Raw genomic sequence first — 15,434 nt, 5'->3', positions numbered from 1 at the left:
GAGATGACCTGATGATGATTCGTACTGCGAATAGCCACTAATAGTCGAATGAGAGTGAAGATGCTGTGAAAACTGTTCTTATCGAAATAAATAAATGAGCCCAAAATACGCCGAAAAGGAAAAACGGACAAATAATTTCGACAGTTTTCTGGCTCAAAATCACGCAAAACGAATATTTACAGGGTGAGCGACCTAATGTTACCGCTGGATATATTTCGTAAACCACATCAAATACCGACGAACCGATTCCACAGACCGAACGTGAGGAGAGGGGCTAGTGTAATTGGTTAATACAAACCATACAAAAATGCACGGAAGTATGTTTTTTAACACAAACCTACGTTTGTTTTAAATGGAACCCCGTTAGTTTTGTTAGCACATCTGAACATATAAACAAATACGTAATCAGTGCCGTTTGTTGCATTGTAAAATGTTAATTACATCCGGAGATATTGTAACCTAAAGTTGACGCTTGAAACCTCCGACGTTCAGTTGCGTGTTGTAACAAACACGGGCCACGGTCGGCGAGCAGCATCTCCAGGGACATGTTTACGATGACGACCGTGTTTACGAGTGTGGCTGTAGTGCACTGTTGTGGTTTGACCTAGCTGTCGCAGTGTCCGCATGTAGCGCTTGCTGCTATTGTTATTCTGCATTCGTCTCCGCACGCAGACCAACTGTAGTACACCGTGTTACCAGACGTCTGTGATAGTGTAGTGTTGTAGGAACTGTGACCATGGTGTATTCGAACTCTGAAAAGGCGGAGATGAAACTCATCTATGGCGAGTGCCGACGAAATGCAGCTGAAGCCAGCAGGGTGTATGCAGAACGGTTCCCGGACAGAGAGCATCCAGCGTACCGCACATTGCAAAACATCTACCGCCAACTGTATGCAACAGGTATGGTCGTAGCGCGCAAACGGGTCCGTAACAGTCCCATCACAGGAGAAGCGGGTGCAGTTGCTGTGTTAGCTGCTGTTGCCATGAACCCACACATGAGTACACGGGACATTGAGAGAGCCGGTGGACTGAGTCAAAGTAGTGTCATGCGCAGACTGCATCTTCACCGCTTTCACCAGTTTCATGTGTCGCTACATCAGCAATTACATGGTGATGACTTTAAACAACGAGTGCAATTCTGTCAATGGGCATTAACAGAGAATGCGTTGCAGTTCTACCTGTTTACCGATGAAGCGGGTTTCACAAACCACGGGGGATGCATTATTGGTCCGTGGACAATCCTCGCTGGCTCAGACAGGTAGAGCGACAGCGACCGTAGACTGTAAATGTATGGTGCGGAATCATTGGCGACCACCTCATTGGTCCTCACTTCATTGCAGGGGCCCAAACAGCTGCAACATACATCGCGTTTCTACAGAATGATCTGCCAACGTTGCTCGAAAATGTCCCACTGGAAACGCGTCGACGTATGTGGTATCAGCATGATGGTGCACCTGCACATTCCGCAATTAACACTAGGCTGACCCTTGACAGGATGTTCGACGGGCGTTTCACAGGACGTGGAGGACGCACAAATTGGGCAGCCCGTTCTCCTGATCTTACACCTCTGGACTTCTTTCTGTGGGGTACGTTAAAGGAGAATGTGTACCGTGATGTGCCTACAACCCCAGAGGATTTGAAACAACGTATTGTGGCAGCCTGCGGCGACATTACACCAGATATACTGCGGCGTGTACGACATTCATTACGCCAGAGATTGCAATTGTGTGCAGCAAATGATGGCCACCACATTGAACATCTATTGGCCTGAGATGTCGGGACACACTCTATTCCACTCCGTAATTGAAAACGGAAACTACGTGTGTACGTGTACCTCACCCCTCATGGTAATGTACATGTGCGTCAGTGAAAAAGACCAATAAAAAGGTGTTAGCATGTGGACGTAATGTGCTGTTTCAGTCTCTTCTGTACCTAAGGTCCATCACGTAATTTGGTGCTCTCCGATACACACGATCGAACAGCGGAGGAGTGGTACTCAAGCGTCAACTTTAGGTTACAATATCTCCGGATGTAATTAACATTTTACAATGCAACAAACGGCAATGATTACGTATTTGTTTATATGTTCAGATGTGCCAACAAAACTAACGTGGTTCCATTTAAAAAACGTAGGTTTGTGTTAAAAAACATACTTCCGTGCATTTTTTTTATGGTTTGTATTAACCAATTACACTAGCCCCTCTCCTCACGTTCGGTCTGTGGAATCGATTCGTCAGTATTTGATGTGGTTTACGAAATATATCCAGCGGTAATGTTAGGTGACTCACCCTGTATTTCATCGAGTCTCGTGTTGTGATACTCAGGTTAAAAAGAAAGGGGGGGGTATTACATTCGTCCGGTGTGAGACGTTCCCAGGGGGTGGGGAGTCCATTGGGGGCCGAACCTCACAACAGCCCTGGGTTCGGTGTGGGGCGGCGGTGGGGTGAGTCTACTGCTGTAGCCTGTTGGGGTGGTTGTGTACCACTGAGGCTACGGCGGGGACGAAGCCTCTCCGTCGTTACTAGGTCCCCCATTTCAATACAATACAAGATTCCCTTAACCTGCTTGGGTTGGTCATGGCTTGACTTGCATGGGAATAGAGTAACTCGCTCTTTCTGTTAATAACATGCGGCAGCTTATCTATGTGGTTAATGGACAAGCATGGGCAGGTTAAAAGTGAAATGTGTACACCTGTGGCCTGCCCTCGATAGTATGTGGTATGTCTATACGGGTCAGCATCGGGTTGCTGCTCAAATATCGATATACCGAAGCTTTGATACTTTTCCCAAAGATTATCGACATGTACAGGCGACAGTTCATGAAGCGATATATCTGTATCGTAGTTGCAATATCGAGTGCCGATATTTTTATTGTACGTCATATTTTTTTCCAAGTTTCTGTAAATATTTGAATGTGTTTTTTTGAAATTATAGTAGAACATAATTTTATTTTCTGTTTGTGAAGGAGTCTTATTTCATCACGTTTAGTCTTTCTCTTTGGCTGTGTGAAGGAAGCATAGGTGAGACGAAGAAAAAGCCCGATTGCACTTGGGGGTGGCGATGTGAATGGAATAAGAAGATATCCGATGCGAAGAAACGGCACATCAGTTGCGTTAAAAAAAAAAAAAGTTTTTAATGTAACTGCTGTGCTATTTCTTCACATCGGCATTCTTCAAAAACAGTTGCTAAAAATTATGAACAAAAATCCATATTATAAGACTGGTCTCTGCGGTGGACGGAGAAGTGTGAGGGGAAATGCTGACGTTATCGGCGCTCGGCGCCACCAACAGAAACCTGCAACGTTCACTTTCGCCACGAAATTATAACACTATAACCGCTACTTCGCTGGCGTTTGCAGAAATGAAAAACATGGAAGTCGACATGAAGTGTTCCGGACAAATAGGATATGGGACGAAACCAAAAGACGGACCCATCGGACACCTTTTATTGTGCCACTTACATGCAGTTACCACTGTTAGCTAAGTGGTTATCGCCAAGCGTGGACGTGCATCGTTTCCCTTTCAATTCTTCAATTCTTGGTCTAAGGGTGATGAGCAGGCTGCTAGCTTGTTGATGTGCAGCATATATAATAATAATCAATACTTAAATATACAGCTCTAAAACTGGCACTGTATTTACAAAGTACAGGCGATATTCTTATAGGCCGGTACTTCAACACTTTTTCCGTCGATATATCGATATATGGGTACCATTATTCTATATACCAGTGCCGACAATGATATCTTTTAAATATCGATGGATAGGACGCCCTTTCAAAACACCTCAGTATCATTCTTTAGAGCATTTGCTTCATCATGGAGATGGCCGAGCAGCACAGTAATCCTGGTTTCGGTGTGGGGCGGCGGTGGGGTGATTGGACTGCTGCAGCCTGTGATGGGGTTGTGACCCACTGAGGGCTACGGCGAGAACAAAACCCCTCCGTCGTCTCTACGTCCCCAGTTCGATACAATACAATCATTACATCAGTTTTTAATATGTTAAGTCCATACTGAAAGTTCAGTGATACGCATCAGCCCTTGGCGAATTGCACTGAGACTGCACAGAGGAATAGACGCATATAAAACTGTACAGTGTTTCTCCACGACACTGTTGAGGTGGTTTCATTGCTGCCTGAGGCGGGCACACATTTTACTAATCTCGTAGGCAGGGCAGAATTCACATTACTAGACGAAAGTACTCAGAGTACGACATTTTAATTTTTCGTTGTTTTGTGCAGACTAAAATGAAGAATTATTGCATGAGACTGCACATTTTCTGTCAGTTCATGTACTCATCTGAGAGACCACTGCCATAGCTAGTAAAGTGCTACTACGATTGCTCATTAACAGCTGCCAGACATTGTACGAGGGACGTTCAATAAGTAATGCAATACATTTTTTTCTCTGCCAATATCGGTTGAAAAATGCGGAATTTATCTTGGGACATCGTGGATGGTTACCGCTACAGCACTTACAGTTCATTAAGTTCCTATAGATGGCGGCACTAAACGTAGTCTTATAAGGAAGTCTTTAAAACGGAGTCTGCTGCAAGCAAATAGTTGTCATAGAGTTTCTTTTGGCGGAAAATCAGAACGTCGTAGATATTCATAGACGCTTGCAGAATGTCTGTGGAGGCCTGGCAGTGAACAAAACCACAGTGAGTCGTTGGTTGCTCAACTGGAGGTGTCTGTTCATAGTGCTGACCCCAAGTCGGGTTACTCAAATGTGTGCGCCAGCTGTGTTCGTCGCCGCCCACTAGAAGACAATAAAGGACAACGAAGGACCATCTGTGTGAAACTGCTTACACATTACGGGCGTGACCATGCAAATTTTTTTTGTCGAACATACTCAGAGGCAACGAAACTTCCTGGCAGATTAAAACTGTGTGCCGGACAGAGATTCGAACTCGGGATCTTTGCCTTTCGCAGGCAAGTGCTCTACCAACGGAGCTACCTACGCACGACTCACGCCCCGTCCTCACAGATTTAATTCCGCCAGTACCTGGTCTCCTACTTTCCAAACTTCGCAGAAGCTCTCCTGCATACCTTGCAGAACTCGCACTCATGGAAGAAATGATTCTGCAAAGTTTGGAAGGTAGGAGACGAGGTACTGGCGGAAATAAGGCTGTGAGGACGGGGCTTGGTTGGTTGGATGGTTTGTTGGGGGAAGGAGACCAGACAGCGAGGTCATCGGTCTCATCAGATTAGGGAAGGATGGGGAAGGAAGTCGGCCGTGCCCTTTGAAAGGAACCATCCCGGCATTTGCCTGGAGTGATTTAGGGAAATCACGGAAAACCTAAATCAGGATGGCCGGACGCGGGATTGAACCGTCGTCCTCCCGAATGCGAGTCCAGTGTCTAACCACTGCGCCACCTCGCTCGGTGGACGGGGCTTGAGTGGTGCTTGGGTAGCTCAGTTGGTAGAGCATTTGCCCGCGAAAGGCAAAGGTCCCGAGCTCGAGTCTCGGTCCGGCACACAGTTTTAATCTGCCAGGAAGTTTCATATCGGCGCACACTCCGCTGCAGAGTGAAAATTTCATTCTGGATACTCAGAGTCGATGAAACGTGGGTTCATCACTTCGAACCCTAAACAAAACGGCCGTCCATGGATTCGAACCATACCATTTCTCCTCTGAACTTCAAAGTTGCACCGTCTGGCGGTAAAGTCATGGCGACTGTCTTCTGGGTCTCTGAAGAGGTTATTCTGTTTGATGTCCTCCCTCGTGGTGCGGGCCGGCCGAAGTGGCCGTGCGGTTAAAGGCGCTGCAGTCTGGAACCGCAAGACCACTACGGTCGCAGGTTCGAATCCTGCCTCGGGCATGGATGTTTGTGATGTCCTTAGGTTAGTTAGGTTTAACTAGTTCTAAGTTCTAGGGGACTAATGACCTCAGCAGTTGAGTCCCATAGTGCTCAGAGCCATTTGAACCTCGTGGTGCAACGAGTGCCTTGTGCTACCCTCAGGAAATTGAAGGAACGATTTCAACGTGTTGATTGCCACAAAATTGCAAACGAACTTCTCCTTCTCAACTACAATGCAAGGTCTCACGTAACTCTGTGCACCCGAGAGGAGCTCACTGAACTTCACGGTTCTTCTGTTTGGCCCAATGAACGATATGTTTACGTAATGTGTATACATAAACATACAGTTATAAATGTCCCCGTACGTAGTCGCTAATTATAACAATATGTTCACTTTTGCGGTGGAAAGATATTTGCGAACGCCGAGCGTGTGCGGCTGTTTCTTGTTGGATCGTCTGATCAGTCGGAAGTTGCATTGCCGAGGAGAGTAAATGCCTATTCAATATATAACTATTTTTGGATAGCTCAACATGAACTTCCTAAGGGATCGTAGTTTATCATGCATTTACCAGTAGAATATGGCGCGGAGAAAATATTTCGCCGCATGCAACTTCCGTCCGATTTCGACGAAAGAATTCGTGACTGCGAACTCTCTATTTGGCAGAAACATAAAGAAAATTAAATAACTTCGTGAAGGAGTGAGACATAGATTCTATATTAAATAAATAGTCCATACACCAGTTCCATTTAACTTTGAATTTATGGCAATTAATAGATGAACTTACACTGCAATGAAGGATTTAACATGGATGCCGTTTTGACTGGCACTTCTCTTCTCGTAATGAAAGTAATACCTTTGACGTTTTCACATACACGTCGCACAATAAATCTACTGCTATTCAGTATTGCACTTTCAGTACTGCACTTTTACTTTACACTAAAATAATATTATTTTTAATGATAATAACACGGCGGCAAGACATGCGCGTCCGACACAAGTTGCAAGAGACAAGAAAAAAATGAGTAACTGTTCATTGAGAATATCTCGAACATAAAAAAAAATGTGTATAAGTGTTCTTCTTCTGTCCGTTTTTCACGCCGCGGTTTTCAAAGTCAGTAACTCACTGCATCTCTGACGGCGCTTCGACAATAAACACGTTACGTCACAGGTCGTTCACCTTTTACATTCTCGCAACATTATTTGCTAACTGTAGCTGTTGTCGAGCGACTGCTCGATTAGTGAATGATTTAAAATGATAAGGCAGTCACATAATGTTACACACTCCATGCGAAGCAATACGTGGACGATCGGGAGGTTATTGATGCAGCCAGACGAGACGACCCCGATGTCGACCAGTAGAGTGGGCATGCAACCCCCCCAGTAAGGTGGTGTAAGGCCGTCGCATTGAACGGAGTTTATGTTGAAATACAGTGCCGTGTTGCCAAAAGAGTGGGAAATAGTGTGTTGTATTGGAACCAACCTGCTCTCACTGGGGGGGGGGGGGGGGGGGGAGGGGGAAGAAATGTGTTGCATTACTTACTGAAATCTCCTCGTATCTGTGGAGCGCTGTTGTGCAGTACGCCGGCCGCTTAGAAGTGCTTACGATCGCCGCTGCTTGCGCTGCTCGGGTGTCCGCACGGCGGGCTGTACGGCTGCCCCGCGCCTGTTGCAGACCCGTGCCTGGTGCAGTTCTGCGGCGCGGGCCGCGAGTGCGTGCTGGAGCGCGGCGCGGCCGTGTGCGTGTGCGTACGGCGCTGCCCGCGCCACGCGCGCCTCCACCTGCAGCGGCCCGTGTGCGGCTCGGACGGCCACCTGTACGCCACGCACTGCGACCTCCACCGCGCCGCCTGCCTCGAGGGCCGCGCCATCGCCGTCGACCACTCGCTCGCCTGCATCCCGCACCACATCGGTAAACGAACAGCGCTCGCTGCCGCTACTGCTGCTGCTGCTGCTGCTGCTCCTGCTGCCGCTACCTACTTGCTGCTTACTGCTCCACACACACACACACACACACACACTCACTCACTCACTCACTGCTGTTCCACTGAGCACGATCTCTATGCTGCCTGGATGGAGCACTCTGGGTCTCATGGTATTTTCAGCAATGGTCATTAAAATGACAAGAACTCTCCCTCTGACTGTTCACCATACTTTTTTTATACTATATTGAACTACCCGTATGCCATTCTGGACTGTCAGCTGTGGCTGTTTCCAAGCACGCTTATTTGGCTGTATCTTAAGTACATACGAAGGCGAATGGTTTGTAAATGGACATAACTGGTACGTTAGTTCTATTAACCTTTAATATACAGGGTGTTACAAAAAGGTACGGCCAAACTTTCAGGAAACATTCCTCACACACATGTGGACAAACGCTTACTTTCCATGTTAGAGCTCATTTTATTACTTCTCTTCAAATCACATTAATCATGGTATGGAAACGCACAGCAACAGAACGTACCAGCGTGACTTCAAACACTTTGTTACAGGAAATGTTCAAAATGTCCTCCGTTAGCGAGGATACATGTATCCACCCTCCGTCGCACGGAATCCCTGATGCGCTGATGCAGCCCTGGAGATTGGCGTATTGTATCACAGCCGTCCACAATACGAGCACGAAGAGTCTCTGCATTTGGTACCGGGGTTGCGTAGACAAGAGCTTTCAAATGCCCCCATGAATGAAAGTCAAGAGGGTTGAGGTCAGGAGAGCGTGGAGGCCATGGAATTGGTCCGCCTCTACCTATCCATCGGTCACCGAATCTGTTGTTGAGAAGCGCACGAACACTTCAACTGAAATGTGCAGGAGCTCCATCGTGCATGAACCACATGTTGTATCGCTCTTGTAAAGACACATGTTCTAGCAGCACAAGTAGACTATCCCGTATGATATCATGATAACGTGCTCCATTGAGCGTCGGTGGAAGAACATAGGGCCCAAATCAAGACATCACCAACAATGAGTCGCATGTCAACACAAGCACCGAAGTCAACATTACCTTCCTTCAATTGGGCCAACTGGCGGTGAATCGAGGAAGTACAGTACATACTGACGAAACGAAAATGAGATCTAACATGGAAATTCAGCGTTTCCGGATACATGTCCACATAAGATCTTTTCTTTATTTGTGTGTGAGCAATGTTTCCTTAAAGGTTGGCCGTACCTTTTTGTAACACCCTGTAAAGGGAGTGCAAGGACTCGACCCATACAGTGACCATTTCATTTCAACATATTTATTTGCATCATAGATAAATCATTAAGAGAATTACAATCATGAATCAGATAATTTCTTTAAGAAACGCCATTCAAGCAAACTTTACAAACTGCTTGTTATATAAAACCACGAATGAATTAATTTCTTTAAAAACATTTGAAAACCCGCCACTAGTTTTAAAAAAGTGCAGCTTGTACAATAACTGCGGCCCGAGATTGTGAGACCGCGACTTGGCCACGAACGGTGGAGGCGACTGAGTACTTATCTTCGAATTAAGATGTGGACTCCGTCTGTACTTCCACCCAGTTCAGAACACCGAAATCGGAACCAAACAGCACACGCGAGCTCAGGTGAAGTCCACCGCCCGTACGCCCGCTAGTAATTTAAAAGGGGAGGCTCAGCAATTCGGTGACCGACTGCTTCCGATCTCTGAAACATAAATCAGAAGCGACAACAGGGAACCAAACAACCGCTGCTTCACCTTAATACTCAAACTTATACAGAAAACTATTTCGATACAATTGACAATAATAAAACCGATTTCATTCCCTTTAAGCAGAACCACGTACACGAATGATGCAAACGGAACTGGCTCATTAAAACCCAAGCATCACATGGAGCACCGTATGTGGGCCAGTAAGGTACCACACGGCAATATTTAGACACGGAATAGAGATCATTCGGTAAGGCTGCGCACACGTATCAATGTTTTAGACACTCGCCAGCTGAAGTAAAAACGATACTATTAAGGAACGAAGCACACACTTAATAAGAGGCATGAAATATCACATCACAGTCCTTGCAACGCTTTGCTGCCTCAAGAGCAATCGTCATTATATTTCACTAATCGTTGGTAGGACTTGAATTACTTAACTTGATGCCAACTGCTGGATCGATGTGGCGAAGACACCAGACGGTGCTTAGTCCGATAGTAACAGCGTGTTCCTTCACGGAAGCGAGCACATGCATAGCTTCACGAGGTTGCCAAGAGGCCACAGCGCCGGCCCGCTATTACTGACCCCAGTACGATCAAGCGCTAACTGCCGCCCGTACTTAGGCACACTGTGCTCGCTGTTGTCTCTCCAGCGTCTCGCTAATACGCGTACTTCCGCGTACCGTGCCCAACGTTGTTTCCCCTTTTCACTCCGTACTGTCCGCTGTCGTTCTCGCTTCCCACGCCCGGGTTCCCGAGTTCGATTCCCGGCGGGGTCAGGGATTTTCTCTGCCTCGTGATGGCTGGGTGTTGTGTGCTGTCCTTAGGTTAGTTAGGTTTAAGTAGTTCTAAGTTCTAGGGGACTGATGACCATAGATGTTAAGTCCCATAGTGCTCAGAGCCTTTGAACCATTTGAACTGTCCGCTGTACCCTGAGCCGGGCCAGGCTCCAAAGACTAACTTCTGCCAGAGGGAATCGGTAGTGCCTAACCAAAGATAACCCTGGCACCAGTCCCGCCACGGCTCAGTAATGTCCGAGACTAGTAACCACCAATAAAAAAAGGGTACTTCTTAATGCATCTACCGAAGGAATTCCAATCATTTGTTTCAAATGTCTACATCGTGATGCCTTTGTTATTGAGAAGTACGATGCCATAGATATTGCAGTGCCTGTGTTGTTCAGAACTACACTGCAAAGTTCCTTCAGATATGCCTGCATCGTACCTGTGAACAACAAAGGCAAAACAATATCGTATTTATCCGCCGACACCGGGCAAGCGACTTTCAATCGAAATGCCCCCGTTGTACGGGAATACACATAACGAATGTACGAGTACATGTTATAGACACATACTACACGACATATCGAAGTTTGGGTCTGGCAGTGACTTGTACTCGGATAGCCTAGTGATGAGGCGACCGCTAGCGATGACCGAGAAATCTGGGTTCGCGTCCCAGTCCGCCATAAATTTTCAGTGTCATCATTCAATTACACAGCTGAGGGTTGTCGTTATTCACAACTGCATGTCTGAAGGAACAAAAACTGTGGTGAATACAGCCGTTATGAAATACATGAAATGTATTCGCAGTTGCGAATACGAACAACCATCAACTGTATAACGGAATGAAGACAACGAAAATGTTTGTCGAACTGGGGATCGAGCCCAGATTTCACGCTTAGCCTCCTGCAGGTTTTGACACAGGAAAGACGACATATGGAAAGTATTGGTATGGCCGTAGTCGTCCACAGATGGCCAAAGCGGTTAAAGCCACCGCCCGCGCAAAGCGGGAAATCCGGCACGAATTTTAATTGTCGTCATTTCAAAATGGTTCAAATGGCTCTGAGCACTATGGGACTTAACATCTGTGGTCATCAGTCCCCTAGAACTTAGAACTACTTAAACCTAACTAACCTAAGGACATCACACACATCCATGCCCGAGGCAGGATTCGAACCTGCGACCGTAGCGGTCACGCGGTTCCAGACTGAAGCACCAGAACCGCACAGCCACACCGGCCGGCGTCGTCATTTCCTTATACAGTTGGCGGTTGTTCGTATTCGCTACTACCAATACATTTCATGTATTTTAAAACTGTTTTTACTGTATATAAACTATAGTAGGAAGAATGCATGATTACATTTAAAATTAATTCAGGAAATAATCCTCTAGTCTGTCTCAGCAATATTCATTCTTCCGGGAACTCTGGGGTCACAAGATACACTGAACTTCTACCAAGTTTGAAAGCTACGAGAAAAAGGTACTGGTGAAAGTAAGGCTGTGAGAGCGCATCATGAATCCTACTTGGAAAGCTGAGTCGGTAGAACATTTGGTTATGCGGCCGTCGCGATTTGTTATTATATTATCCTGCTTAAGCAAATGTATAGACTATAGGCATACCGGAACACCCAGCGCCGTGTAACAGAGGAATGCAGAGTTACAGAATCGTAGTTCTGAATGTTTGCAGAAGTTTGAAATCAGGATTTAAGTAAGAGAAACACAAATTTTAATTGACGTGATAAATGGAAGATTAACGAAGGCAATACCCCTGACACTCTTCCCCACCACAAACCATAATGACATAACAATAACAATAACAATAACGATACCAGAATCAAATTTTCGCTCTGCAGCGGAGTGTGCGCTGATATAAAACTTCCTGGCAGATTAAAACTATGTACCGTACCGAGATTCGAACTCGTGACCTTGTCCTTGCGCGCGGGCAAGCGCTCTAATATATGAGCTACCCAAGCACGACTCACGAACCGTCCTTACAACTGTACTTCCAACATTACCTTGTGTTGAGTCCCATAGTGCTCAGAGCCATTACCTTGTCTCCTACCTTCCAAACTTCACAGAAGACCTCCTGCGAACCCACTAATGATAATCCTCATCTACATACACTATGTGATGAAAAGTAACCCGACACCTGGCTGAAAATGACTTACAAGTTCGTGGCGCCCTTCATCGGTAATGCTGGAATTCAGTATGGTGTTAGTCCACCCTTAGCCTTGATGACAGCTTCCACTCTAGCAGGCATATGTTCAACCAGGTGCTCGAAGATTTCTTGGGGAATGGCAGCCCATTTTTCACGGAGTGCTGCACTCAGGAGAGGTATTGATGTCGGTCGGTGAGGCCTGGCTCGAAGTCGGCGTTCAAGAACATAGGATTCAGGCCAGGATTCTGTGCAGGCCAGTCTATTACATGGATGTTACTGTCGTGTAACCACTCCGCCACGGGCTGTGCATTATGAACAGGTGCTCGATCATGTAGAAAGATGCAATCGCCAATCCCGAATTGCTCTTCAACAGTGGGAAGAAACGAGGTGTTTAAAACATCAATGTAGGCCTTTGCTGTGATAGTGCCACACAAAACAAGGGATGCAAACCCCCTCCAAGGAAAACACGACCACGCCATAACACCACCGCCTCCGAATTTTACTGTTAGCACTACACACGTTGGCAGATGACGTTCACCGGGCATTCGCCATACCGAAACCCTGCCACCGGATCGCCACATTTTGTACCCTGATTCGTTACTCCACATAAAGTTTCCCACTGTTCATTAGTCCAATGTTTACCCTGCTTGCAACAAGCGAAGCGTCGTTTGGCATTTACAGGCGTGATGCGTGGCTTATGAGCATTCACTCGACCATGAAATCTAAGTTTTCTCACCTCCCGCCTAATTATGATAGTACTTGCAGTGGATCCTGATGCAGTTTGGAATTCCTGTGTGATGGTCTGGATATATGTCTGCCTATTACACATTACGATCCTCTTCAACTGTCGGCGGTCTCTGTCAGTCAACAGACAAAGTCGACCTGTACGCTTTTGTGCTCTACGTGTCCCTTTACGCTTCCACTTCACTATCACTTCGGAAACAGTGGACCTAGCATGTTTAGGAGTGTGAAATCTCGCGTAGAGACGTATGACACAAGTGACACCCAATCACCTGACCCTGTTCGAAGTCCGTGAGTTCCGCGGAGCGCCCCACTCTGCTCCCTCTCGATATCTAATGAATACCAAGGTCGCTGATATGGGGTACCTGGCAATAGGTGGCAGCACAATGCACGAAATATGAAAAAGTATGTTTTTTGGGGTATCCGGATACTTTTGATCACATAGTGTACATGCTCCAAAAACCACGGTAAGGTGCGTGGCGGAGGGTACCCTCTACCCCTAACAGACGTTTCCTTTCCTTTTCCACTCGAAAATAAATCGAGGGAAAAACGAGTGTCTAGCCTCCGTGTGACCATGATTTCTCGTATCTTCGTGGTCCTTACGTGCCCAAAGGTATGGTGGCGACAGCAGAATCGCTGTGCAGTCATTATCGAATGCAGGTTCTCTAAATTCTCCTTGACAAGAACTTCACCTTCCTCCCAGGGATTCCCATTTCAGTTCCCGAAGTGTGTTGTCCGAATCGACCAGTAACAACTCCAGGATAATAACGGTGTGCCGAGCAAAAGTGTGACTCACGGAAAAGACCCGCCGTGGTTTGACAACTGTGTAAGATAATCTGCTAAGAACTTCACTGCAGACTTAAATGTAGCCATAGCCTCAAACTGAAACAAAAACCAAACGAAGCCAAAATTAGCGTGTGGGCAGCTATTCCTGAATTCTGTCTACAATAATCTGAGGAGTTTTGATCTATGTTAAATTGGTAAACGGATCAAAGCCATCTGTTTAGATGCTCTGTGACCGTAAGGGCACCGAAACAGAAAATGACACAGAAAAGCACGAAACAATAAATGCCTTACTGTAAAACTCTTTCACGGAGGAAGATCGGACTGCAGTTCCTCTCTTAAATCGTCGCACGAGCGGCAAAATAATAGATACCGAAATAAGTGGCCGTGGAACAGAAAAGCAACTGAAATCGCTCGGCGAAGGAAAGGCCACTTGACCTAACGGGATACCATTTCGATTCTACACAGAGTCTATGAAAAAACTTGCCCCTCTTCTAGAAGCAGTGTACCGTAGGTCTCTGGAGGAGCTAAGTGTTCCTAATGTTTAAAAAAAAGTGTGGTCGGTCCCGTTTTCAAGAGAGATCGTCGAACAGACGCACAAAATTACAGGCCTATATCCAAGACATCTGTCTGTTGTAGAATAGTGGAACGTTTTATGGTAGCGTATTAAGTCACTTCTGGACGCCGAAAGTTAACCCTGTAGGAATCAACATGGGTTCCGAAAACAACGATCTCGTGAAACCCAGTCGGCTCTGTTCGTCCACGAGAACCAGGAAGCAGCAGATACCGGCACCCAGGTAAATGCTGTGTTCCTTGACTTCCGAAGGCATTCAATACAATTCTGCACTGCCGCCTAGTGAACACGAGCTACTGAATATCAGGCCAACTGTATGACCGGAATGAAAACTTTCTAACAAACACGACCCAGCATCTCATTCTGAACGGAGTGAAATCTTCAAACGCAAAAGTAACTTCGGCCATGTCCCAGAGGAGTGCTATAGTACCATTACTTTTTATAGTATATACACACATCAAAAAGGTTCTGCATCATCCTGGTTCCCAGAACTACTGAAGACAGACGTTGACTGTGGATATTGTTTCACAGACACAGTACTTTGACTCTTCAGAGAAGTCCCTAAACCAGCCCAAAGACGTCAACAACCATGCATGAGCAGCGTCTATTAGACGGAGGGGGTTTGACAGCCGATAAGTTCCAGTCATTCCACCGGGAAGGAGGTACACAGCTCGTCTTGTCTGTAGTTCAACCATGCCTGGACGGTACCGCGTTTCGATCGCGTCCGCGTTGTTACTTTGTGCCAGAAAGGGCTCTCAACAAGGGAGGTGTCCAGGCGTCTCGGAGTGAACCAAAGCAATGTTCGGACATGGAGGAGATACAGAGACACAGGAACTGTCGATGAAATGCCTCGCTCAGGCTACCCAAGGGCTACTACTGCAGTGGATGACCACTACCTACGGATTTTGGCTCAGACAAAGCCTGACAGCAACTCCAACATGTTGAATAATACTGTTCGT

General features: G+C 46.4%; 1 protein-coding gene across 1 annotated transcript in view; it reads left to right on the top strand.

Annotated features, from left to right (window-relative positions):
* LOC124593974 (follistatin-related protein 5-like) overlaps positions 1 to 15,434 on the top strand; it is a 503,257-nt gene that overhangs the window by 377,819 nt on the left and 110,004 nt on the right. The window contains exon 4 of the mRNA XM_047132326.1: positions 7,468 to 7,704. Coding sequence (XP_046988282.1) covers positions 7,468 to 7,704 — 237 coding nt within the window. The remainder of the gene's footprint in view (positions 1 to 7,467; positions 7,705 to 15,434) is intronic.

The sequence above is a fragment of the Schistocerca americana genome, chromosome 1 (genome assembly GCF_021461395.2).
Source record: "Schistocerca americana isolate TAMUIC-IGC-003095 chromosome 1, iqSchAmer2.1, whole genome shotgun sequence".
NCBI classification, from domain to species: Eukaryota; Metazoa; Arthropoda; class Insecta; order Orthoptera; family Acrididae; genus Schistocerca; species Schistocerca americana.
Note: the sequence above shows the minus strand (reverse complement) of the source record. Positions and strands in the feature narration are given on the sequence as shown.